The 27,448-nt window shown below is 42.7% G+C and overlaps 2 protein-coding genes across 19 annotated transcripts in view; one reads left to right on the plus strand and one right to left on the minus strand.

Annotated features, from left to right (window-relative positions):
* The window catches only part of OSBPL1A (oxysterol binding protein like 1A), a 214,066-nt gene extending 206,999 nt beyond the window's left edge, over positions 1-7,067 (plus strand). For all 6 annotated transcript variants that reach the window (XM_043444522.1, XM_043444523.1, XM_043444525.1 and 3 more), the window contains 2 exons: positions 503-593; positions 5,826-7,067. In XM_043444522.1, coding sequence (XP_043300457.1) covers positions 503-593; positions 5,826-5,928 — 194 coding nt within the window. In that variant the 3' untranslated portion in view covers positions 5,929-7,067. The remainder of the gene's footprint in view (positions 1-502; positions 594-5,825) is intronic.
* A 307-nt stretch (positions 7,068-7,374) lies between these two features.
* Positions 7,375-25,910, minus strand: CABYR (calcium binding tyrosine phosphorylation regulated). Of its 13 annotated transcripts, none has more exons than XM_043444533.1 (6): positions 24,315-25,910; positions 24,128-24,217; positions 21,164-21,336; positions 21,011-21,064; positions 11,193-12,346; positions 9,043-9,167 (listed from the first exon to the last, which is right to left on the minus strand). In XM_043444533.1, exons 3-5 carry the CDS (start codon positions 21,309-21,311, stop codon positions 11,202-11,204), a joined length of 1,347 nt encoding a protein of 448 aa, XP_043300468.1. In that variant the 5' UTR covers positions 21,312-21,336; positions 24,128-24,217; positions 24,315-25,910; the 3' UTR covers positions 9,043-9,167; positions 11,193-11,201. The 13 variants fall into 13 exon arrangements, with proteins under 13 accessions (XP_043300475.1, XP_043300468.1, XP_043300464.1 ...); XM_043444529.1 differs by having other exon boundaries at positions 21,164-21,611; XM_043444532.1 differs by adding an exon at positions 21,531-21,611 and having other exon boundaries at positions 24,128-25,910.
* Positions 25,911-27,448: the final 1,538 nt, after the last annotated feature.

Consider the following 27,448-nt stretch of genomic DNA (forward strand, 5'->3'; position numbering starts at 1 on the left):
TTCTTGCCTGGAGAATCCTAAGGACAGAGGAGCCTGGCGGGCTACAGTCCATAGGGTTGCACAGAGCCGGGCATGACTGAAGTGACAAAGTACATGTTTATTTATTTGCCAAATCTCAGCTGCAGCATGTGGGATCTTTTAGTTGCGGCATACGGGATCTAGTTCCCAGACCAGGGATTGAACCCGGGCCCCCTGCATTGTGAGTGCAGAGCCTCTGGACCATCAGGGAAGCATTTTAACATGACTTCTGAGGCCTTAAGAATAAGCTGGCTTCCTTGGGGAAACACAGAGGCTGTGGAAGGAGGTGAGAGGTCCTGCATGCCAGCATCGCCTCTCACCGGCTTGGGGCTGTGTTTCGACATGATGTCTGACTGTGGTGCTTGTGTTCTGATAAAGGGCGGCGGTGCTAACACCTGCCTCCACGGAGTGAGCATGCCAAGTGCTGGGCCGGGCGGCCTCTCCTTGTACAATAACTGTGTTTTCACTGCTGTGCTGATTCTAGATCAAGCTAGTGAAGAAAAAAAGCGACTCGAGGAGAAACAGCGAGCAGCCCGCAAGAACAGGTCCAAGTCGGAGGAGGACTGGAAGACGAGGTGCGCTGAGGGGCTGGGGCGTGTGGGTGCGGTGGGGGGCCCACTGCGCCCTGCGAGTTGTCCCCAGGCCTGAGAGAAAAGTACTTTCCTTTGACCAAGTTCAAGCTGAAAGGGCTGCACGTGTGCAAAGAAAAAGGACTATTTGGAAGTTAAGGTTAAAATTTTTCTATACAGTTCACTCAGGTTGATGTCAATTAAGCAAACTCTCCTCCTTATCCAGCAAAATACTTGTCCCTTCTATAAGAGGGAAAGTAGAGTTACAGATTTTGGTATGAGGTAGGTTCAGAGTTGTTTGAGTAAATTATAGGAGCTTTGCTTATACATATGTCATGTATCAAGGATATTTAGACAATGCCTTTATTCTTCCAGACACATGACACACGTCGTGGAGATGCAATTTGTTAAAGTGACATCTTGGGTTCCATTAAGAAACAGAAACTGGCAGTAAAATGTGCAAGTTTTGAAAATTTTTCTAAAGAATCAAGAGTTACTTGGTCACTTGGGTTGAGTAATAGAATCTCTTGTAAATAGGAATAGAACGAAAACATTTTTTACATTTATACTATGTAATAGAAACCATTGTCCCATTATTCAAAGTTGTTAAGTAAATTTCAGAGCCAGTGTGGGCATCATTTCACAACCAGTTTAGTAGGTATTACTTGGTAGCCCTTTGGCATCTTATACCTTTATTAGAACTAGGAATGATCTTAGGTATCATCAAGTCCAACAGTTTTTGGACTTTTTTGTTAGCATCAAAATCTTTCTTGCCAACGAACATATGAAGAATTTGCAAATACAGAGCACATGGCCACAGAGCTGCTGGGGTAGGATGAGGGCTGAGCATCGAGGTTCACCTTCTCCCGCCCGCACACGCAGGATCCAGGGAGCCTCTGGAAAGCCGTTGGTCTAGAAATCCCCTTGTATGTGAAGAAACAAATGCTGGTTGTATTTCATTTGAGAGAGTTGCTCAAGGACAAGTACACCCCACAGACCATGATTAGAAAGAGCCACAAACCCCAAAACCGCACTACTTTACTGCAATCCCTTCTGAAAGGACTTTATCGTTATTTTTAGTCTCTTTTGCAGAAAGCCCACTTTGTGCTGTATTTCTAATTAACTCCTTTATTTTTCTGACCACATTTTCAAGTGTGAAGTAAGCGAAAGTCCAGTAAGCATGTTTACTGTTGGGTGAAGTCTTACTTTCAGAAAACAACAAGCTTTGGACAGCTCTGTGGTGGCCTGGAAATAAAACTGGAAGCTAGGTTTGTGAGCTCCAGTTGGGAGTCTTAAACATGCTTGCTTCCACCACTGTCTCTTAGCATCCATAGTTCTTATATGGATTTCAGTTCAGTTCAGTCGCTCAGTTGTGTCTGACTCTGAGACCCCATGAACCGCAGCATGCCAGGCCTCCCTGTCCATCACCAACTCCCAGAGTCTACCCAAACCCATGTCCATTGAGTCAGTGATGCTATCCAACCATCTCATCCTCTCTTGTCCCCTTATCCTCCTGCCCTCAATCTTTCCCAGCATCAGGATCTTTTCCAGTGAGTCAGCTCTTCGCATCAGGTGGCCAAAGTATTGGAGTTTCAGCTTCAACATCAGTCCTTCCAGTGGACACCCAGGATTGATCTCCTTTAGGATGGACTGGTTGGATCTCCTTGCAGTCCAAGAGACTCTCAAGAGTCTTCTCCAACTCCACAGTTCAAAAGCATCAATTCTTCGGTGCTCAGCTTTTTTTATAGTCCAACTCTCACATCCATACATGACCATTGGAAAAACCATAGCCATAGACTAGACGGACCTTTGTTGGCAAAGTAATTTTAATATGCTGTCTAGGTTGGTCATAACTTTCCTTCCAAGGAGTAAGCGTCTTTTAATTTCATGGCTGCAGTCACCATCTGCAGTGATTTGAGAGCCCCCAAAAATAAAATCAGCCACTGTGTCCACTGTTTCCCCATCTATTTCCCATGAGGTGGTGGGACCAGATGCCATGATATTATTATTAGTTTTCTGAATGTTGAGCTTTAAGCCAACTTTTTCACTCTCCTCTTTCACTTTCATCAAGAGGCTTTTTAGTTCCTCTTCACTCTCTGCCATAAGGGTGGTGTCATCTGCATATCTGAGGTATTGATACTTCTCCTGGCAATCTTGATTCCATCTTGTGCTTCTTCCAGCCCAGCATTTCTCATGATGTACTCTGCATAGAAGTTAAATAAGCAGGGTGACAATATACAGCCTTGATGTACCCCTTTTCCTATTTGGAACCAGTCTGTTGTTCCATGTCCAGTTCTAACTGTTGCTTCCTGACCTGCATATAGATTTCTTAAGAGGCAGGTCAGGTGGTCTGATATTCCCATCTCTTTCAGAATTTTCCACAGTTTGTTGTGATCCACACAGTCAAAGGCTTTGGCAGAGTCAATATATGGACATACAGACCTTAAAAATTATGCTGCTGCCCCTTGGTCAAAAGAATATGTGCTTGGAGCCCTTTCCCGTTAGGGGTGAGAGGTGGTGTTTGCTGACTGGGTTTTCTCCTGGCTGATAATATGCTTTTGAGCAGCTGGGTTCAGTCTGTGTCGAGGTAGAGGTTGTGCAGCTTATAAAGGGATGTGTTTTGCAGAAGGAGAGTTGAAACCAGCCCTTGGAAATCACACCCAGAAACTTATTATAACCTGTCCCAAACTCATCCACACTAAAAGCTGGCTTCCCTGTTGATACCAGTTTCAGTCACTTGAAAAAAGTTCAGGTTCTGGGACTTTTCAGGCTTTAAACTGTAGTTCATACACATGAAAAGGGCTGCTTGTGATCCTGCCCTGTTTTCCGAGAGAAGCCCAGAGACCTTAGCAAGTGGGGTTTTGTGGAGAGGAAGTGGTGGGACTGGTGAGAGACACAGCTGTGAAGAGGTGGGTGATGATGCCACAAAAGTTGGTGAAGTCATCTCTTCCCCCCAGTAAGAGCATCATGCAGAATTAATAGCGTTCTAGAATGTTATATTATGTAGAATGTTATATTACTGATTACATTATAGAATGTTGTATTACTGACATGGGGCTTCCCTGATGGCTTAGATGGTAAAGAATCTGCCTGTAATGCAGGAGACCCGAGTTTGATCCCTGGGTCAGGAAGATAGCATGGAGAAGGGAATGGCTACCCATTCCAGTGTTCTTGCCTGGAGAATTCCATGGACAGAGGAGCCTGGCAGGCTACAGTCCATGGGAGCACAAAGAGTTGGACACAACTAAGCGACTAACACACACGTCAGTCATTGACTAACACATATTACTGACAGAGACCCATGGATTCTGTAGACTCAGAAACATTGACTGAAAGGTAACAAAGACACCTCCCCTACCCCCTCTTCTTTTGCCCATGCTTACCTAAAGTGTTTGAGTCTGGAAAGACAGCGTGGGCTTTTCTGTTTGTGGAGGGGATACGCTGACAGCAGCAGAGGTTTCCAGACCTGAGTGCTGAAGATGAGAAGACCAGACGTCGCGAGAAACGCTAGTCCTTAGTATCAGATCCTCAGACCTGATTGTCTTTCATGTGATGTTCCAGTTCTCCCCAAGAACAAGTGCTCCCCATAGGGAGGCCCGGCAGACATGGCCTTTAGTGGCTTAAGTGTGAACCCAAAAAAGTCCTTTGCTGTTGAATGAATCTCCTGCTCTGGGAGGTCTCTCTGCACTTGACTTGCCCACTGTCCACTTTGTATGGAGGAAGTCCTGTGGTGTAGGCCTGAGGTTTGGTTAATTTTTAGAGTCATTTTTGATGATTTTGATTTGACTGATTTTTCTGAAGTGCTTGGATTTTGTTAAGCCTGACTACAAAAGTGCTTTTATTGCTTGAACTTTTGAGACCAAAAGGAGTGAAATTGTATGCTTCATTTAGACAAAAATTCTGTGACTCTGATCAAAGAAAAATCCTTAAAAGTATTTCCAGCGTGGTTACCAAAGTCTTGAGAAACACATATCTTGATAAATATTTGATATTGATCTTTGACTTTAAAATTTTTTAATTAGGGAAAAGTCCTCAAAGCCAAATAACTTCTGTAATATTTTAGAAATTTGGGCCCAGTGGGCATTTACTTTCTCAGCCTTCAAGGAATTAGCCTAATCTGAAGCATGTTTTCTGTCTTAGGGCCTTTAGTGTTGCTTCAGTGGTTAACAGGGACCACTTGGGATTTATCTAACCTCACTCTAATTGTTAAATATTTTTGAGGCAATTTATTTGGAAAGAATGACAGACATGAAACTATTTTTATAAATATTACTCTGAAAAACTAAATCTTACTAGAAAATGTTACACAAATTGAAATTTGAACCTTTGGAAGAAGTAATTTTGCATTTCCATTACTTCAAGAAAGCTGGGAATATTTAGGAAATGGGTGAATTGTTTTTTAAAGGGCAAGAAAATTAAGGCAGCTCTTTCTAGACTTTGATCAGACAGGTAAGGATGTTAGAAGCTAGATGCAGCCTATAAATCTACATTAGTGTGGAGAAAAGAGAGACCCAGGAAGATGTGGGCCAGATTAATTTCAGTGGATTATGTGTAACGTAGTATATTTGGAAAATGATGGCCTTTAAAAAGGCTTATTTGATATCATGGCTAGCTTGGGCAAGTTATTTAACTTCTCTGACATTGAGCCCCTCATTTGTGAAATGGAAATAATATTTTGGGGTAGGGGGATTTACTCTGAATCAGGCACCTTCCTATTACTGTAGGTAGACTGTAAAAGTCTCCTCACCCTGATTCCTTATTCCTCATTGCTTAAAAGCTGCTTTATTCTGGAAAGTAAGCGGTGGACAATTATACACCGTTACTGAATGCCGTGGAAAATCCTTAAATCTTTCAAGTGGGCTTATTACAGATTTCCAAATACTGTTTTACATATTCTGAACATGACTGGGTGCATGTTCAGTCACATCTGACTCTTTGCGACCCCCATGGACTGTAGCCCATCAGGCTCCTCTGTCCTGGAGTGGGTTGCCATTTCCTGACCCAGGGATTGAACCCATCTTCTGCACTGGCAGGTGGATTCTCTACCACTGAGCCACCCGGGAAGCCTGTTGTTCTACATAAGCGCTCTCTAAAGACACTTCCTAAGTCTTCTCAGAAACCTCTAGCTCACAGAATGAAGTGAATCACTGCAGTAAGGGAGTCTGCAGGCTGGTGAAGCAGTGAGGATCCTGTGATTGCAAACAGTTTCCCCTGTAAATCTTGTCTTCTCCTTAACAGGTGGTTCCATCAAGGCCCTAATCCCTACAGCGGAGCCCAGGACTGGCTTTATTCAGGCAGCTACTGGGACAGAAACTACTTCAATTTGCCTGACATTTATTAAAATGTAGACAAGTTGGGGCGTTTTGACTCATCTGCAGATAAGTCTTAAACCTATGTTTTAAAATTTTCTTCCTTGGTTTCTACTCATCTTTAAAAAAAAAAAAAACAGAAAAAACCCTCTCATGATAACTTGCACTTCACCCAACAGAAGTGGGGTATAGGGTGATACCAGTGATGAAAGTCTTAAGAAAAATGGGTAATTCTGCTATCCAGTCGTGCTTCTTTGGAATACTATTTTATACAGAGGTATGGGAAACTGCTGGCGAATAAGCTTTTGATGGTTGCTGTTGCCATATTTACCGAAGGTTTATACCTAAATGTAACTTTAGCTTTATTGAATTATATAGTAACCCAGATCAAGTTATTTTGAATATTTTTATGCCGTCATGCTTGAATGTTTTAGATTTAACTTTGAAATGTTTAAAATTCTCCTGTATAAGGTTTATATGCTCAAATATAGAGAAGGTGTATGTCATTTTGTAAAGACTACATTGAAAAGATGGCTTTTCTTTACACTAATCCTCTCAATTTTGCCCCCTCCCATCCCTAAAAAGAAAAAAAAAAGCCTGAATGTTCAGAAGAGACATTCCTAATTTGAAAATTCGAAACTGGAAAAGGTATTTCATTTGCTCATTTTAGTACTCTGAATTTACTTTTACAATTTTCTATAATTAATGTCACTAGAATTAAAAGGTGTTTGAATTGTATGTTTGAAAATATGTATAAAACCTAGCAATTCACAAAAATACCATAGAAATAGAGGTTTTAGGCACCATCATTACATAATGACAAACCTTTTTAAATGCTTCAACTTCCAGTGGCGAATGCCACCAGAGCAGCTCAGTTGTATTCATGTATTATAAATATCAAACTATATAAAAGGAGGTCTTGTGCATTTCAGGTTTTCAAGGCACCTGTGTACTTAAGATATGTACAGAGACCTACTGTACAGTAGCTTTGCCCCTTTAATTGGGGTACATTAATCATATGGTATTTATCTACCCAACCCCAGACTGAGATTTTGCTCCCAGGGGCCTTAGATAACTGCCAGTAAGTTATTTCAATGGCTGTCTCAAAGTTAACAAGTGTTACAATGAAATAATCTACCTGATGCTAATAAAGGCTTTAGAATGTTCTAAACAGTGTGGTTTCATTTAAACTTTCAAATATACTCATAATTGCAATTCATGTGATCCTAAATTGTTAAGAGCGTCCTCACAAAGAAGTCCCTGTGGTGTCAGAGTTCGCACTGAGGGTCTTCTGGGTAAGTACAGTACAGAGTAAGGTGGCACTGTATTCGCTCGGTGGGAATGGTCAACTGGAAAACCTTGCTAGAAAACTGCTCGAGTGGAACTATTTTTTTTTTTTTTTTTTTACAGTGTGTCCTTAAGACCTGGTTGTGTTGTTTGTATACCCACTAAGTTACAAAATAAGCAAGATGACAAGGTTTTATGCTTGCATGAAGTTTATTGATATAGTACGCTTGGTGGCAGACTCCACCTTGAACGTCGACTCAAACAATGTCATTTTCGGCATCTGTTAGGAATAATGTAAACAGTTAATTGTTTAATCATAAAACTGAACATGTAAAATGAGTGATCAGAAATGCAAGTTCTGTGCTTCTGCTCTGCTCAGCTCATAACTAATGTTACCTGTGCATTTGCACTGAAATATGCTCGCATCTCATGCTCAAGACAGCCATTTGGACAGTTCCATGGAAGTCTACAAAGGGTGTGAGTAAGTAAACGTCCTAAGGTATTTTGAAAACAGTGCCTTCTTAAATAGTCATTATGCCACTTGAACTTGCCTCTAATTGACATCGAGCTTCTGGGGTTCAGCTGCTGTCTTTCTTCTGATTCCCCACTGAACTCTTAATCCCATCTTTTCATTTGGGAGGCAGGTCCCCTCTTCCCACCTGACTTCACCTTAAGGGTCTCTCGTCTGTTCTTTCCTGCCTTTGGACTCTGTGGGCTCCTTGTGTGGCCAGCACCTCCTAGGCACATGTCCATTACATTGGGACCTGAACACCCCATCTAATAGACGAGGGCCTGGATCCATACCTCTGTGCTCGCATCAGGGAGGAGAGACTGACGCTGGATGTGGTAATAACTACTGGTTGACGAAAAATGTATTGATTTGTGAGGATAAAACTGTCTACAGTTAACGCTGCTTTTTTAGCTCTTTAATGTGTCGCCACCCTCTTTGTTCTGCTCTGAGTACTCACTGTACGAGGGAGCAGACTTACCACATGGACCGAGTGCTCCTAAGTGTGCTCCCTCTAGAATTGCTCAACTTGCTCCTCCCGCCCTTTAAACCTGCCAACTAGATTATAAAATGCCCACATAAGGCTGTCTTTTTGTGACACCATCCCTTTGGCATCTTCTGCAGGGCTAGATCCAGGACTGGATGTTCAAAGGTCAACGAGTCGACTGGTGCACGTTTTAGACACCAGAGCCGTGGTGAGCGTCCCCGGCGCCGTGCGCCTGCCATGCCCCGAGTAGTAACTGGGGGTCAGGGAGGCATGCACTCAACTCACTGTCTTAAAACACCTCTGTCTACAGGTCATCAAATCAAACTGCTGAGAACGCACGCAAATGTGGTAAGGCCCAGGTGCATGAGGGGGAGAATTTACCTGCCAGTTTTAAGTTTCTGCTCTGCGAACATGGGCAGTAGTCACGGTTATTTCTCCAGCAATACCGTAACTTCCAAAGGGAGATTGTTTGTCACCAGATCCTGAACCTTTTTTGGCTACATCTTCTACCGGGAAAGCAACAGAAAGAAAAACTGGGCTTTTTGGTCTGGGCACATCTTGTCCACTTGTAGGAGGACTAGCATTCTGGGGGGTGGGGACGTGTTTCTGGAATTTCTGATCTGCAGGAAGAGCAATGGGCACTTGCACTGCGGCATATCTCTTCACGGCCTCTGACTGGGAAACAACAGCATGTCCAGGAACAGGCTTCCAATCCTGTGCTTCCTGAACATTTGAGCCCACTAAAATAAAAGGCGGGGCACTGGTCTTCTTGCTGTCGTCCATTATCACATAAGTTGGAGAAGTAACTTTCGATGGATGCTGCAGAAACTGTGGATCCTTAGGATTAGAAAGATAGAGGGTTGCCTGGGGGAAAGGCCCAGGTGCAGGTGGCGGTGATGGGCGGCTTTGTTGATTCATATCAGTTAGACAATAAAGGGTCCACATGTTAGAATATGGTGGTGGTTGTCCTGCTTCGCTTGCTGCTAGTGCTACAAAAAAAAAAAAAATTTGCAGGCGTTAAAGGTTTGGTCTCTGTATCAGGCGCTATGCACAGAAATGTCTTAATTTTTTTTTTTTTTTAACATATCAACAAACAGCTGTAGTAATATGTGCCATAAAGCATGCTATAGAGAGGGCTAAATAAATCATGTTTGGTAATGTGAAAGAAGAGAGATTCTCTACAGTTGGAAAATGAGAACAGTGTCTTGATAGCAAGTGGCGGGGACACTAGGGTTGTGGCTGAGGAGCAGTCTCATTCTAAGCTGCTGTTTCCAGGAACTTAACTTTAGACCTGGCCTCTCCAGGATCCTCAGGAAGTGAAGAGTCAGCACTTCCAGCTCCACTAAAACAATCAACTGAAGAGCGTCTGAAGCCACTGGAAAAAGTGTTAATGCATCTGCATAGTGATTCTTCTCTTTATGGAAGGAATCGGCACTCAGCACTAGGTGGCATCTTTTGATCACATCATCAGGTATCTCGGGCCCTTCGCAGGCACTGTCTTCGCCCGCCAGCCTGTCACCACACAAAAAACATCACATAATCTAGGACTCAGCACTTGGGAGCACTGCCCGGGCTTAGGCGAGACTTGTAATTACAGGTCCTGGGTGGCAGTAGAAGGCTGCGTGTTCGCATAGTGGCTCTTTAAGGGGAAAAAAAGACGGTCTTGGGGTGCCATCCATTCACTTCCACCGAGGATGCTATCATGTCAGGTTAGAGTTGCCTACTTGAAGCCAGTGCTGTTGTGGAGAACTGAGTCCCAGAAGATGGGATGGAAGAACAACATATAGCCTTTGTGCAGCTTTTTTGTCCTTCTTCAGAAAAGAAAAAGACACTATGCACGTGATTAAGCTACATTTTCAGGCTGCTGAAACTGTTCCTTCTGGAAGCTAATTAAAGATAAGCACAAGCGAAGTCGTCAGGTGTCTGTGAAATACCTTTAGTGCTTTGGAAGCAGTTAAGCCGCCTGAGAACAGTAACTTGGGATGAAGTGCTGCCTAGGCCACAAGTGTAATGCCAGCCCCAACAGGCTACGCTCCAACACTGCCCCCTGCCTTTCCAGCTGTGCAGAGTCCCCGTCACACTGCCAGACAATCTCTAAACACCTGCTGTGGTAACACCTCTATCATGCTGACTCTGGTAAGAGTCGTGACTGAGAGAGCTTCTGCAAAAGGAATGGGGGGGTGTTGGTCCCTGCATGTCCCACCTACCTAAAGGGAGAGGGGTCACTGCCTCGTCTGGATGAAGCAGGGGGGCGGGTGGACCAGAGGCCATTAACTAGACCGAGACGGGAGGTCAGATGGTGCGTCTGTGTCACAGGAGAGCGGAAGTGACACTTCAGCAGCCAAGCGAGTAGGGCGTTTCAGGCTCCTGTCGGGGCAATGTGGACGCCAGCCAGCTGCCGCCGCCACCCCGCTCCCCGGCGGGACAGAACCTCACCTTGACCTTCCCCTCTCCATCCAGCTCTGAAGCTGCTCCCTCCGCTGCGGGCAGCCCCCAGGCAAGACCGCAGTGCTCAACCAGCCCCCCAGACCAGCTTGCAGAGCTCTCCTCCCTCAGCGCGAAAGCAGTCAAACACACCACCATTTCTTCCATGTTTCCAATGCCACCACCTCGGTAGATATGTTGTTGTCATTTGCTTTTACGTTCATGAGTGAGAAATTTCAAACCAACACCCCATGATTACAGTTTTGCAGTAGCAGTATCCAGATCACATGGCATGTTTGTGCCTGACAACAGGTTGTAACATCTTTGGCGACATGGTATGTCCAAACAACTGAAGAGCACTCGATGACCAAACTTTGAGGGCAAGCGGTGGTGATATTGCATTAAAATCACTCATCTCATGAGAGTAAAATCTCAAATACAACAAAGCCTTTATTTAAATAGGTTTGGCATTTTCAGTACTAGTGAAAGGAAAGACGTCTGACCAGTCTGCAGGGAGCCTACCTAGATGGTCACCTGAAATAGAGATGTCACCAGAATGTAGTTTTTAATTTTGTAAGTAATTTTCTTACCTGGCTCCATCAAACCTCGTTGGAAGGTGCTGCTTCCCGTTCTGGTTCCATTTCTGGTTCATAAAGACCTTCTGGAACAGGAGGTTGGGGGCCACTAGATGATCTTACGGACCCTGAGCGCGTGGGTTTGACCTCCGTCTCCTGGGACGCAGGGTTTCCCCCGGACTCCTGCCCAGCACTGCCAGGGGCCAGCGCAAAGATCTCCACTTCAAGGTGCATGGATTTCTCAGAGCTCACTGCTTTGGTAGAGCCGTCTGCCTCCACATGGACTGAGTCATACTTTGTACTCTCCAACTGCACAAATTTTGCGGAACCCACAGATTTTTCAGACCCGCCTGAGGCTGTCTTGCCTACTACAAGTATGGGACTGTGTGGTGGTGACTGCTCCTTGCCTTTAAGACGAGCAACGTGATCAGAGAAGGGGATAACTATTTGTTCTGGTAACTGCTCAACATAAGTAACTCCTTCGATTACAGGCTCATCATTATAGATAGAGGCTATGTGCATGGTAGATGTCACCTCAATGTCAGCCTGCAAAGGGACCTCAGAAGCATGGTCACAAGCAGGAGGTTCTTGTTCACCCTGCAAGGGGAATGAGGAAGCCGTTGGTGATTCAGCCTTACTGCCCACACGTACATGGACAGATTTTTCGCTCACAACCTGCTCTGCTACCATCTTGCCAGAACAGACACTAGGAGTGGCCACCACGTTCTCTTCAGTAGCCTTCGAGCTCAGCATCTCCTCGGAAATACCAGGCATACTTGTTGCCACATCCACCATTAAAATTTCAGATTGATCAGAATGAACAGATGGAACATTACCTAACATCTGAGCAGCAAACTGGGCGGGGTCCGCAGGGACATAGGCAAACTCGGAAGTGACCGCTGCTGGCACTGGTGACGACGGTGGGGTGGCCGGTTTGGATGGACCCCGGAGTGCTTCACTTGCGTCCTCAGGCTCTGAGACCAGCTCGGCCTGAACTGATGGGAACTGAGTGGTTTTGTTGCTGAACAACGGTGCTGCTATGTTATCCTCCTCTGTGTCCGTCGATTTTTCCATCCGCTTAGGTTCTAGGGAGATGGTAGATGCTCTTTCTGGCTCTTTCACACATTCTGCTTTCTTCTCTTGTGCTGTTCCTTCCGACCATTTCTCCACTAAAAATGAATGGTAAATGAGTTAACAAGTACATAGTCCTCAAAAAAGCAATTTTAAAGGAAGCATAGGTTGAGCAAACCAAAGTCATTATGTAGGCAACTTTGAAAGTTTTGTTTCACTCTCCAACATCTGTAACTTAAGTGTGGGCAGTGAAACTCCCCTGTCCTTATCTACTGAAGACAGACCTCAGTTCATTACCCTAGAAATAAGGGACTACTTAGGGAGCACAGCGACAAAAGCTAATAATCAGATACCACCTTCAGCTGGATCATAACTCTGCCTAAAAATCAGCTGAAAACATCCCTGAAAAAATCTCCTGATCCAAACTTCCACATAACTGGGGAAAGAAAAAAACACTTCTTAAATGAAACACATGCTGTCTTATTAAAAGGCATTCTTTAAGAAAATGGTATATAAAGTTCAATTTACTAAACTGTAAAACTAGGCTACTATAGCATATTTTTACATTAGGAAATGTCCTTGGAGGGGAAGAAAATAACCATGGCTCACAAGGTCAAGTCAACTGATGACATACAGAAACTCCCAGAGCTGGAAAGCTGCTGTACTGTCATTTTCTGGACTCAACATTGTGCTTGTCACTCACGTTTGTTTAACCAGCTGAGTCATGACTCAAACGTTTTCACATCTGCCTGCTTTACTCAGGATTACCTCTTTGGGGAAGCATTTCCCTAATATCATGAACTCAGCAAGAAAAGCTAAATTTGCCTCAGGAGAATATATTTGCTTCAAGTCAAAACTTTGGAAACGTGTCTTCATGGTAAAGAAATCAGTCCTGGCCCTGAGAGTGTTCTCCCTAAGCCCCTTCTCCCACACTCTTGCTCTTCCTCCTGGGGGCAGCCTGCTGTTTCTCATTGATGATGCCAGGCAGGGACTCGCTGACCTAGGTGGGTCTTGTGGCGGGCACTGGCAGTGGGGCTTTCTCACTGTCCTGTGGGTCATCCATGGCAGCTGATCTCTGCTTTGTATCTGTGGTCAGTCTTGAGCCAGTGTTTCTGCCTCTCCCCCAGTGGTAGGAAGGAGCCCTCTATTTGGTGTTGACATAGGACTCCTCTCTGGCCTTTGCTTCTATCTTTCACAAAAGGCCTGTGAGTGTGAACTTCCTGCATCTGGAGTCCCAGACTCCTCCAGCTGGACACCCAAGCCCACCCTTAGGGCAAGGTCAGGACGCCCACTGCTAAAGGAACTTGAGGCCTTTAGTGCAGTGAAGGTAGGAGAGCCACCATGAAACCCAAGCCCGCTCCTTTCTAGACTCACCTACCCACTCTACGCCAGCAACTCTCTTTTCCCTCATGGGGACTTCAGTTCCCCAGGCAGTCATTTATTTATCATGAGCATTCTCAAGAACGCAGCCAGCTTTGGGATTGGATCACTGAAGTCCATAGATTGCCTGCACAGGACCCATCTGAGATGTCATTTAAAGGAATTCAGCGACTGTGGGAAGGCCATGTGCTCTTTTAAAACAGGCTTATCATTCCTGAAAAATCTAAGAGACTAATCCTTAGCTTCATATTTTTGCCTTTGGAAGTCCCCTATTAACCACCATCCTGGAAAGGTAAGTGTTAGTAACTCCCAGTCGTATCTGACTCTTTGTGACCTCATGGTCCTCTGTCCATGGAATACTCCAGGCAAGAATATTGGAGTGGGAAAGGTAAAGCATTATGAATTATGAATCATGACAACTCATCAGAGAATTTATGACATTGCTGCCTTCCCTACAACTTTTCATAGTAAAAAGGTATATGAGAAAGTCTGGATCTCAGTCCTGACTGAATAGATTTAATGGCCAAGCCAATGGTTCTGAGTTTCGGCCTCCTAGTCTGTAAGATCTTGAGTCTTTGTAGAGATTAAATGGAATCATTCACCTAAAAGTTATTCTATAAACTATAAATCACATATAAATGGGAAATAATAAATCAATACCTAGTTAAATACCAAATTTAAAATTATAAACCTATCCTTAAATCAACTTTGATTAAAATTAGTTGGCTATCTCTTAATCTGGTGCTAAGATGCAGGGTGTTTTTCCCTATTTATACTATATGTCTATATATACACACACACATAAATGTCATATTTCATCACATTGAGATCAAGTGCCTTAAGCTGTAATAATGGTTTTGAAATGTAAAGCACTAGATTAACCACTGGGTTTTGTTTAGAATACATAAGAGGATATTAACAAATATATACATATGAGTTATCATATATAAATTTATATTGAGTTTCTGTTTATCTATTACTACAAAAGGTAAAGAGCTTCTCTAATGTTTTATAGGTCTTTTTAACAGTTTCAAAGATTGCTGACTTGTAACCTTAGCTTTTGTCTGCCTGAAAATGTACTCTGCTTTCATTTTTAAAGGATGTATTCACTGTATATATATATTCATTCTAGGTTGGCAGCTTTTTGCTTTCAGCACTTTAGAGATGTCATTTCGTTGTCTTTTGGCTTCTATAGTTTCTGTTAAGAAATCAGCTATTTGTCAAATTATTCTCCTGAAAGTAATACGCCTTTCTACCCTTCCTGTTCTCATGATTTTGTCTCTTTCAGCAATTTGACTGTGATTTGTATTTATTCTGCTGTGGGTTCAAACTTTCTGAATCTGTAGGTTGATGTCTTTCAGTCAGCCTTAGATAATTGGTAATTCTTGGCCACTTTTTCATCTACTCTCTTTTCTCCTCCTTTGACTCTAATTTTCTTCCTCCTTTTGATCACGTCCCACAAATATCTTACACACTGTCCTCGTTTTTTTTTTTGTCTTCTGCTAGTAAAGCTATTTAATAAAAATTTAATTTGAAGTTACAGAATAACCATTTGTTTTTTATTTTTAGAGCCTTACTCTGTTGAAGTTCTCCAGCTTTTCACCCATGCTTTCTATCTTTTAATTATTTTCTTCTAAATGGTGCTGATCTTGTTCTAATAATGGCACATATGATCCTCCTGAGACTTCATTTTATATTTTGTCAAAGTAGGTATATTATACTTTGTTCTTACTCCTAGCACACTGTCCTTATTTCCAGGTTCCAGAAGTCTCTTCATTTTGGCTGAGTCCAAACTCCAAAGCCTCCCCTCTACCACTTGTGAAAATGCTACTTAGCTTTCAGTCTTCCAGCAGCTCTTCTCTGCTAAGCCTTCTCAAACCTTAGAGTCCACACATGAGCACCTTAGGAGTTGGCAAAATAACCAAGGAAAGTCTCTTTGCAGACTTTTGGGAAACCCTTCTCTGCAAATGCCTCCTCTCTGGTGCTGTCACCAAGATCCCAGCCCCCTCAGTAGCTCCAAACTCTGCTGCTCTGTTTTTCTCTTCCTGGAGTGATTTCCAGTCTCTGCTTAGTCTCTTTTCCTGCACATCAATTTGAAAAATGCTACCATGGTGAATATGGGGCTCAAGTTTTGTGAACTTTTGTGTCTGAGCTCTGGCTCTGCCCCACATTGTGCTTTCCTGCTGCCTCTTAGTCGCCTAGGTAGAAGCGTAACACATACTACCTCGGTGCTGGTCTCTGACTCCACTGTATTTACTACTCACGCTTCTATTTTGTGGAAAGTGTGGCCTGTGTGCTTATTTCACTTGAAGGACTGAGAGAGTCTTCATAATTTGGTTGTCTTTAGTAATTAAGGACTAGTTGACAGTATTTTAGTCCCAACTTGGACGTGTTGCACTTAGCTCTCCGCGGGGTTGAGTCACTTCACTTTTCCCATCTGGATTACTTGCTAGTCAGGACTCTGAGATGCCTAAACACATTTGGACCCACGAAAAGCCAGACAGAGCCTAGGAAACAAATATTCTCTCAGGCCTATCTGAGAAAGACTCTCCAGTATTTCTAATCCAGTGCATCAAATGCAGTTAGTTTATTCAGCCAATATTTACTGAAGGTCTGATCATGACAGTTATAATGTAGGATCTGAATGTAGCATGTGACGTGCTAAATGCAGCACCATGCTACCGGTGAGCTGCCCAGTGAGCTTCTGAGGAGCGTGCATTCTTCCAGACAGTACAGAATGCAGAAAACAAGCCAGCTGCTTGGGTCCTAGGGAATTCTGATCAGAAATTCGACCTGCCTTCCTATCGCCAGTTTCAGTCTCAGCTAGCACTTTTCATGCACCACAGTCCCTCTGTCAAGAAGGACTTTCTATTTCCCTTTCCTGTACAGCAGGAAATGGCCTTCAAGCCTGTCTTTTTTCCTGCCTCCTCTATGGTTTATCTAAAGTAAAAACTTGATTCTGGTAACATTAGGTCTTAAAATGCCTTTGAAAATTCCAAGAAAATCTTTTCTCAACAAAAATAGGCTCCTGTACAACTCCAAAGTGTTAGCTTTTTTATTATGAACCAAGTGATGGATTCTTTGCTGTAGACTGTATTTGCCTTTTCCCTAAAGCAAATTAATGCTTCAATGGGTAGAGATCAAGAGAGCAAATAGGAAAAAATAGAGGTAATCTAAATCCGGGGCATACTAATTTTTTATTTTTTAGAAATATACCTCCAACACTGAAGAGTTGGGATTGACAGGGAGCTATCAAAGTGTCTGGCCAGCAGAGTCAGATACTTAGCTTATAAGGCCCAGAATGGTCTTGCTTGTTATACTGACCTCTCCTTGTGTTCCTGACCTCATCTGGTTCGCTGTCCTGGCTTGCATGGTTTTCCTTATCTGTTTCTCAGCCCAGCGTTCTCCTCTCTTAATCCTGACTCTCTATTTCTGTCCCTAGTCTTGACAATCTGACCCCAATTCTCAATTGTACCCTTTTCCCCAGTGATTTATTTGCAATCTTATCACAGCATTAAAGCATGAAGGACCTAAGCCCTACTCCCAACAACATCGCCAGATAATCATTCCAGCTTTTTAACTTAATGAAATTCTTACCTTGGTACAAATTACCACCCTGCCTAGGCAAACACACAATTTCAAGAAATGAAAGACTCCTTTTGACACAATACTCATCCCTGTTTAGGAAATCAGTATAGCCTTACTTGAAAAAATTGCCCAGAAAAGTAGAGTGAACACCAGAGCCTCATAAAACTTGGTATGGATAGTCCTGAAATAGAGATTCCTTTTTTGTTTAATAAAGGTAGATAAGCTACAAGTATGTGTAATGAATTCTATAAGTCATAAAGATAGAATTGGGCTTAAGAAACTGGAGACATTATTATATCTAATATGAATACATAAGACAATATTTAATGGTACACATAACTACTGTGCTGGGCTACATAAAAAGTGAAATTGGGCTCAGTGATCAGCAGCAGTTCATGACTATAATTACTACTCTATGGCCACGCCAGGAACGTCCAACCAGAATCAGTTAGAATAGTTAACAGGCTAACTCAGTTGGGAACCTTGGTGGCCTAGGCCTTCTTGATTCTTCCAAAGTAGTGGCTATTTCCTGCCTCTGTTGGAAGCCAAGACAGGAATAACATCGGAAACTAGACTCAACTAGGCTTGGGAGGATGGAAGGCGCCATTCTGATGGAGAGGCCACTGCCCTCCTCATGGAGTGGTGGAAAGGTCAGAATTAGTACAATCTGGGCTGTAGGCTCCATACAAGAAGCTGACAGGAGGAAGAAGTGAAAAGTGGGAGATAATGTGGGAAAAAGAGAACTGAGATTTCGCTCCAAGTTCAAAAATCAAAGTTTTTTCTAGAGGAATGTTACTGGTGTGTTACTCTGTCTATTTTGGAAAGAGAGTCATACTACTAGGAAAATCTTCATGCTACTAAGAAGATCTAAGTTTAGATCCCAACTCTACCAAATAGTATTTTAGAAACTTAAAAGTTACCGACTCACTCCCAAGCATCAGATTTCTCTTGAGTAAAACTGTAGGATGTCACCTATTTTATAAAGTTGTTTTAACTGACAAAACATACTCTATTGCCTAGGACAAAACAGGTAGTCAATAAATTCTATTCTCCTCCTTTCTTTTCCTAGATATACTAAGTGGTAGAACTTGACACAACTGTTTTGCCTTAAAATAGTGCCTGAGTTTCTAAAGTCCCCTCAATGATTCATGCAGATTAGTGAAGAAATTCTCCTGAGAAGACTGAGAAATAGAAAATGCTTTCACTGATTCATAAAGTAGTAAGACCCATTTAATCAAATGGCAGAAAAGTCAAGAGGATCCAAAAGAGGGTTTTACATGAGCAGCTTTGGCAATGAGCACACATGGGTGAAATATTTGCCAGAGTGGAGGCTGTATAGAGGCAGGCTCTGGAAAATGAGAGAAAAGATGAGAAATGACAGAAGTGAGAAACATTTGCTCCCATGTCTGGTTCTTTTCTCTCCATCACCTGACTCTGCATGAAATTCTGAAGGTGGTGGGGCAATAGGTAAACAGTACTGGTCCTGTGATGAGGCCTAACAACAGTGGGGCTCGTCCTAGGAAAAATCCCAAGATTGAAGTGTTTGAGTCAAACGGTCTGTGCAGGACATACTTAGCTTCATACTTCCCATGCATACGGGTAGCTTGGGAGTAATGCTGCCAGGCCGCAAACCAACCAGTTTGGAAATAACTTTGGGGGATACATCTGGTATCTGGGAGATGAGTGGACACCAGTGCACTAGGGATGGCAATTTAGCTCTTGCCCACATCATTAAGTCTTAGTAACTGGTGCTCTTTTTTTGAATAGAGGTATAGTTGATTTACAATGTGGTGGTAATTTCTGCTGTACAGCAAAGTGATTAAGTTACATATATACATATTTTTATATTCTTTTCCATTATGGCTTATCACAGAATACTGAATATACTTCCCTGTGCTATATAGTAGGACCTTGTTGTTTATCCATTCTATATATAATAATGAAGTTCATTCAGAAGCCATTTGGGATGACAATAAAAGGCAGACATCGATACTGGGTTGTAACATTGAACTCATTATATTTTCTGGTCATAACTTCCTGTTACCTTCTCCCGCTCTCTGGTAAACTAGAATAAGCAACATTTGTTTATGCTCTGCTGTCCAAAGAACAATCTGTCTCTACAGCCATACTGTGAGCTTGCTTTCAGGATTATCTGTACATGCTCTGTCAATTTCCTTGATATCTATAGTTTCTAGAAGAGAAAGAGCAGTATCTCTTACCCCTTACCTTCATCAGAAGTACAGCTGCTCCATTAGTACAGTCTGTTTATTCTGAACCTGAGATTCAAAGATGTTAATCCCTGCGGACCAAAATCCATCCCTTTAGTCCATATCCTAAACTGAATGGTGGATAAACTCTGCAGTAAACAAGTTAGTCTCAAAGGCTGCCACTTAGTTACCTGCCACCATAAAGATTCACTGACTTTATCCCCATTCTCAAACACAGCCAGTCCTGTCAAACAGCTCCTGGTATAAACTAGTACAAGGGCCACAATAACTGCCTGCTGTCCCTCCTCCAGCAGGTCTTCCTGACCCAGAGATTGAACCTGTGTCTCTTACATCTCCTGCATTGGCAGGCAGGTTCTTTACCACTAGTAGTGCCACCTGGAAGCCCCAAGGTTATAAGCAAATCTCAGACCTATTTCCCATGGTAAGTGGAGAATGCCATCAGGACCCTGCAGGGAAGCAGCCAGACTAGACAATAAAACGTTCCTATTTGAGTGGCAACTCACTCCCCTACCCTGTGAAATGCTGACTCTTGATATTCTTAATCTTGTTTTCTGTTTTGGGTGTCTCTTTCACTGTAGGTCTAAGCCCTCAGGATTTTTACATTTTCCTAGGTTTTATCCCTAATTTCTCCCTATCTTGGCTATCTGTTAACATCAGTAGCAGAGAATAAACATGGATGTAACTCACTGATCCTATCTTTTTTCTCTATAGTTATTCCAAAATGTTGGTCGGCCAATGGAGCATTATTTAGTTATTTCTCACATTCACTGTAAGTCACCACTTTCTCCACAGAATTCTTCCAAAAGCTTTTTTTTTTTAGAATTCTTTTAGACATGTGTGCCTGTTCTCAGGATTTAACTAATATAGACTCTTTTGCTCATATTGATCTTTCCAAATGTTCATCATGTAAACTTTGCCTTTTACATTTTTCCACTTCTGACTTCCTCACTGTTCATCCATCCTCAGTTTCATTGTTACATTCACATAAGATAGACATTCACACACACATAAATAAAACAACTTTTTCCCCTAAGCAGATATATACAGCCTTACATCGCAGAGACAGGCCAGAGACCACTTAATATGAAAAATTTATCTAAATTTTCTATGAAAAGTATGTTTAATGACACCTAATTGCTGCCCTGTCCTCCAAGCTGGACTGCAGTTTAAATCATCATGGGGAGGGGGAAAACAAGGGTGACTAACCTTTTCTATTAAAATAATCTTCCAAGAAGAGAGTTTATACACAACATTCCTAAGTAATGTATCTCATTATAATTTGAGTCTTTACCACTACAAAATTCAGTTCAAAGATGGCATATTCGAAAGGGTTTATACACCCTTCCTTCTAGATCTCATGGTACCAATAAAAGTTGAGGGTTTCCTGCAAAGTGTCAGATTTCTTTAAAAAATGATTCAGTAATAAAAATAAAGCATCAGTGTGATTAAACATCAGTGTAATTATTTAAACAGACAATATTTGTATCATTCTTAAGTGTGAGCATATGTTAGGTAAGATGCAGTAATTCATAACTAGGTTTTTATGAAACTACTTATGGTACTTACCTTTAATCTGATGAAATTGTTTAACCAGATCTTTTATATCCAGACAAGCATGTCCTGAAGAAATAAGTACAGGAAATGAGATACATAAAATTCCCAATTTAGAATGCTTTCTTGTTCAAAGCAACAAATGTATAATCTAAAGCAGTAACAAACCTTCTCGAAAGAGAATAAGTTCTCTGAAATAAACTGCTGCGAACTGGGTGATGTTTGGTGGATTGGTTTTGAGTATGGCTCTGCTAACTCCCTCAAGCAGAGTCTTGAGGCCATACGGTACGACAAGTCTGGGCTTTGAAGAAATCATGCTGGCGGGATGTCTGTAATCTCAACTACAATGAAGAAAAACAGTCTTATAAACAGTATGGAAGTTTATTATTGAAAATGCTAGGAGTTAACTATAGTTTCTAAGAATAAATCTATTAAAATTACTAGTTTTAGTGCGGATCTCTAGGTATTTATTCAAGGAAAACTGACTAATGTTTAATGGTAGTTTGAAAAATAAAAAAAGAACCATACTACCAACAACTTATCATGTGCAGATGAGCAATCGAGTACTGTTAAAGAAATCCATGGGAAAAGCCCTGCCAGCAACTCCAGGATGATACTAAAAACAAAACAAAAAAACAGACAAAACCTGTTTTTACAAAATTCTCTTAGTATTTTGTGCAGTAGAATTTCCAGAAAGATAAATTAAGCTCATTTATCTATGCCCAAGAAACATCCTTCCAAACCACATGGGAACTGGCTTTTCTGTACATTCATCAAATAGAGTTATTAAAAAGTAAATTTCTACAAGAAAATATTTTCCTCTCACTTTCCTAAGTATATAACCAGACACAATGATCATCCTTAAGTGTATATATTTTAGCTTTGTTCTAAGTTACTTGTGGTATTATATCACCCACCACCATTCATACCTCTTTTCTCCTATCTTCACTTAACCTCTGCCCTCTCCCCCTTCTCTTGGCTTTCTGGATTTTAAGTGGTACCAAGGGCACTGCATAGTTTTACTGTGTAAAACTCTTAAGCTGCAGAGGTTGCTACCCTAAACTGTGTGTGTGTGTGTCTTGTTTCATTCTAAAAACATTTAAGAAGGCTTATAAATACTCATAAAGAACAAAATAAAATTTTTAAGGAATTCAGTTCAGTAGTTGAGGAAAATTATGGTAGGAAAAATAGGATTAAGCCACAGGTAAAGTTAGTATCCCAATACAAACCTTAGGTCCTACACTAGAGATGGATTGTCAGATCAGCCTTCTGAATTACCAAGAAGCCATCACATAATAAACAGTTAAATGATTCAGGTTTCCTGAGATTAGAAAACAAATCAGATGCTTGGGAGAATCACAGCTATTCTGGGCACTGAGTCCCAGCAGAAATTTCTCCTATGGGTCCTCATAAAGAGAACAGTGTAATCATGAACCAGGTCCTCAACAATATCTCTATAGTAAATAAAATAATGAGTTTCATAGGGCTAAGTGACACAGTTCAGTTATAGCCATTATACAAGGGGCTAGCCTCTAATAAAAAGCAACTTATGTGGCATAGCAAAATGCTGAATATTTAAACGTACATCTTCCTAAAGGTCAGGGGGAAAAAAAAAAGTTTTGGGGCCAAAGCAAAATCTTTGAGAACATAATTCAGGATACTGTATTCAAGCCCCTAATGAAAACTTACTATTAAGAGTTTCGTCCAACAGGAGCTTCACTGAATTAAACCATCTTTAAAATAACTAGTGCACCTCTGGCAGGCCCACATGCTGAATGTTAAGGGACATAGGTAGTAATTAAATGGATGACACATGTACATTTCATATGTATGTATTTTTTAAAGGATATCCTGTGCACCCCAGTGTGAGTTGGGTAGACAGGTGGTGTTTTCAAAGTGGCTTACCAGGAACCCCGACAGCTAACTGTAGCCAGCACTCGGTGCTGCCAACTGTGAGGAGAGCGCCCTCCCCACCCACCCCACCCCACCCCACCCCACCCCACCCCAGACTTTGCGAATGTGCGGGATATTTAGTGCCCCAGGACCAAGGATTGTGCATCCTGCAATGCAGTGCCTTACAAAGAATCGTCCTGAAGATGAGGAATGACCGTGACATAAATCGCACCTACATCACCGGGTAAAGTCACACATAGGGCCGTTGTGGATTGTGTAAAATGACAGCTTACTAGTTTTCCCCAAACTTCTATTTGACAAATATTTGTCTAAAACCAACATATTTTACAACCCCCACCCCCACAGAGGAGTAACGCCTGAACAGGAACGCCGCCTTTGGCTGAAGATGCGAGATTAGAGGGCTTCGTAGTCACAGGAAACGTCAAGGGTACCCACCACTCGCTCCCTAAAGACTGCGCTGGGTGCTCGTTTTGCCGTTTGGTTGGTTTGGTGGAAACGGCAGAGAGACCTGGGAGAGCAGGCGTCCCGATTCCACACCGACTACATCGGCGGTGGCGAACCCGCCTACCCGAACCCCGGACCCCCAGGTCAGCCCCAAGGGCTCTGTCCACCTCTATGGCGGAAGCGGGCCCGCCCCTCCCCGCAGGTCTCCCGCTCCCCAGACGCTAGAAGAACCTTCCAGCAACCACACCGCGCTCGAGAGGCCTCGAGGGCGTAACTGCCGCCAAGCCGCAAGGAGGTTGGGGCGGCGGCGGGGCGGCGGGGTGGGGGTCTTTCCTCCAGACTCGCCCCACCTTCTCCTTTCCGGCTACCTCCACTGAGCTTCCTCCTTGCCCCCTTGCCGGCGGCTCCTGGAGGAAACGGCGCTTACGGCAGGGTCTTTTATACCCCTGGGGGGGGGGCGGGGAACGTCAGGCCTGCGTCACAAAGCCCCGCCCCCTCTGAGGCTCTGAAAGGGCGCGGAAGGAGGCGGGAGTTTGGCGGCCACAGCCAATGGCGAGCCGAGAGAGACCAAAGGTCGGAACTCCGCAGAGCAGGGGAGTGCTTTGCCTTTTCAAGCAGAATACAAAGGGGCACAGGAAACTGGAGTCTCCACACCGTAACAGGATCTCCACTTTGGGTCTAGCTTCGAAGAAAACATTTACGGCAGTTTGGTTTTACTGTCACTGCATCACACTACTCTCCCCCGTCCCCCTTATTCTGTTGCTCTCTACTTACCTTTTTGAAGAAAAATTCTGCCGACGTACGCAACACACACTGGTACAATAACAGGATGCCGCACAGCGCTCCTCTCAAGAAACGTGCCTGCTGAAAGAGAATTTGGCATTGATCCTGAATCTTCCTGTTTCTCGTAATTCCAGATCTTGCAATACTTCAGGCACTGCATATCCTTCCCAAACCTTACCATCAGCTGCAGGTTGCAAGTCCATAAGGACTGTGTGTAAATTTAGCTCCCTTTTACCCAAGTGAAACTGACTCCTTCAAAACACCCTCTGCTTTTTTTTTATCCTGTTCGGGCTCTAATATTTGTGCTGGGCATTTAAATACCATCGGAGTCATGATGATCAAATTCCACGCAGCCTTCGTTGTAATCCATTTCCACATGTTTAAAAAGCAACAAGAATCACTGTAAATCAACAATTAAATAACATCATCAGGGCATGTATCTGACAAAACTTGAGAAAAAATGAAGGTTACCAGAGCACGTTGCAGTAACAAGCAATGTTAAAACCCTGGCATACATCTATGCTGCACACACCCCTTTATGAGGATATTAATTTGTCCATTACCTATTACTGAGTGCCTTTTATGTGGCAGACAAGCCCCTCCTTCTTATGAAGATTACATTTTAAAAGAAGAAATGCTCTTTTAGTGTGACTTTGAGTGTGATGATTAGATCTGCAGGTGGTACAGCTTTTGGTCCTCATCGCTGTCTCCTCGTCCCCCTCCCCCAGACTTTGTAGTGTAAGTAAAAGTGAAATGAAAGTGAACAATTCCTTTCCACTTGTTCAGTTTATATTTAATTATCAAAGGTGTAATGACACTGAGCTAAGAACTCCAAGTACAAACATTAGATATCTCATTTATGGTGACTTTTGGAATGAGGGACATATACTTATGTCACCTAACCAAACTTGGTCAGTCACCTTGAACACCGATTAGGTGTTATGTACTGTGCTGAATATCTGCAACACAGAAGGCAAGCCTATATACTTTTTCCCCATTTCTGCAATGACTGTTCTGTCCAAGTTCCTCTGAAAAGCAAACCGTTACACCTAACAGCACCTAACAAATTTTAAAACCTCTGTCTGCTGCTTGGTTTCTAGAACTCCTAGTGATCTGATGTGGCTTTACAGTCTTCTTGTCTTTGTGTTCATCTCTTTCAGTCACTGGGGATCTAACTAAAATACAAACCTACTTTACTCTCAATTGCTCCCCGTCCCTCCCTGCTTCAAATCCTTACTCTATAGCAATCCACGGTTCTTGCAGTGACCTGTGTAACTATCTCATCTTACCATGTGGTTTCCACTTGACCCTCGAGAGACTGGACCTGAAGACACATGCTGTTTGTCACTCTGTGCCTCTGCTCATCAGGTCCAAGGCCTGAGACATCCTTTCAGCCGTCATTTTCACATGACTGCATCTTTCTCCTCCTCTAAAACTCAGCTCAGCAATCTCCTACTTTAGAAAACCAAAGGGTTACAAGCATTTTTTCCAGCAGCCCTATAATATATATAACTCTGCCATATAGTTGACTCTTCTCTCAGATTTACTAAATACTTACCAAAAGATGATAACCTAGGCCCATCTCTCTCTAATGTATTCTATCTGCATTAGACATATCCTAGGAGTCTGTTAAAAAGGTCTTCCTAAGCCCTACTTTAGTTCAGTTGCTCAGTCGTGTCCAACTCTCTGCGACCCCATGAACTGCAGCACACCAGGCCTCCTTGCCCATCACCAACTCCCAGAGTCTACCCAAACCCATGTCCGTTGAGTCAGTGATGCCATCCAACCATCTCATCCTCTGTCGTCCCCTTCTCATCCGGCCTTCAATCTTTCCCAGCATCAGGGTCTTTTCCAGTGAGTCAGCTCTCCGCATCAGGTGGCCAAAGTATTGGAGTTTCAGCTTCAACATCAGTCCTTCCAATGAACACCCAGGACTGATCTCCTTTAGGATGGACTGGTTGAATCTCCTTGCAGTCCAAGGGACTCTCAAGAGTCTTCTCCAACTCCATAGTTCAAAAGCATCAATTCATCGGTGCTCAGCTTTCTTTATAGTCCAACTCTCACATCTATACATAACTACTGGAAAAACCATAGCCTTGACTGGACAGACCTTTGTTGACAAAGTAATGTCTCTGCTTCTTAATATGCTATCTAGGTTGGTCATAACTTTCAAGGAGTAAGTGTCCTTTAATTTCAAGGCTGAAGTCACCATCTGCAGTGATTTTGGAGCCCAGAAAAATAAAGTCAGCCACTGTTTCCCCATCTATTTGCCATGAAGTGGTGGGACCGGATGCCATGATCTTAGTTTTCTGAATGTTAAGCTTTAAGCCAACTTTTTCACTCTTCTCTTTCACTTTCATCAAGAGGCTTTTTAGTTCTTCTTCACTTTCTGCCATAAGAGTGGTGTCATCTGCCTATCTGAGGTTATTGATATTTCTCCCAGCAATCTTGATTCCAGCTTGTGTTTCCTCCAGCCCAGCATTTCTCATGATGTACTCTGCATATAAGTTAAATAAGCAGGGTGACAATATACAGCCTTGACGTACTCCTTTTTCTATTTGGAACCAGTCTGTTGTTCCATGTCCAGTTCTAACTGTTGCTTCCTGACCTGCATACAGATTTCTCAAGCCCTACTTAGAAGCTACTGAATTAGTATCTCTCTGTAGTTGTAAAACTACAACTTGAGAACCACTCCAGAGTCCATCTAAGTTACAAGTGTGTTGCTTCTATTGAATATCCTGATCAACTAGGAACTCAGCCCCCTTGCTAGTTTTTCACAAGTTAGCCAAGTAGGTGAATTGTGCTCACTTTAACTGAAGGAGCCCACCTTTTAGGAACTAACTTTCCCTTTTCTTGTTCTCCCTTCCCTGTCCTTTTCTCTTGTTCTAAGTATTTCCTCTTCCTAAGTTCAAGTTCAAGCCTCCCACACCAACTATGTCTTTTCTTGGGAGGATCTGGGCCTAAAAAGATTTTTTCTATAAAATAAAACCCTGGTGGCCCAGCGGTATACTCTGAGCTTCCACTATATGGGGCATGGGTTCAATTCTTGGTCGGGGAACTAAGATCCCACATGCCAAGTGGTGGGGCCAAAAAATATGTAAATAAAATGTACAAACAACATCCAAACAAACAAACAAAAAAGACATAACAAACAAAACATGACTGTGTGACCATGTATCTTCATAGGTAGGGATCCATATTTGAATACTTGCCACCACAATCTGCTTAGGGAAGCAATCAACTATGAAAGTTTACATAGCAAAGGAGTGTGTGTGTGTGTGTGTATTTTAAAAAACTATGTATGCACTGTCT

This window comes from Cervus canadensis, chromosome 23 (assembly GCF_019320065.1).
Source record: "Cervus canadensis isolate Bull #8, Minnesota chromosome 23, ASM1932006v1, whole genome shotgun sequence".
NCBI lineage: Eukaryota > Metazoa > Chordata > Mammalia > Artiodactyla > Cervidae > Cervus > Cervus canadensis.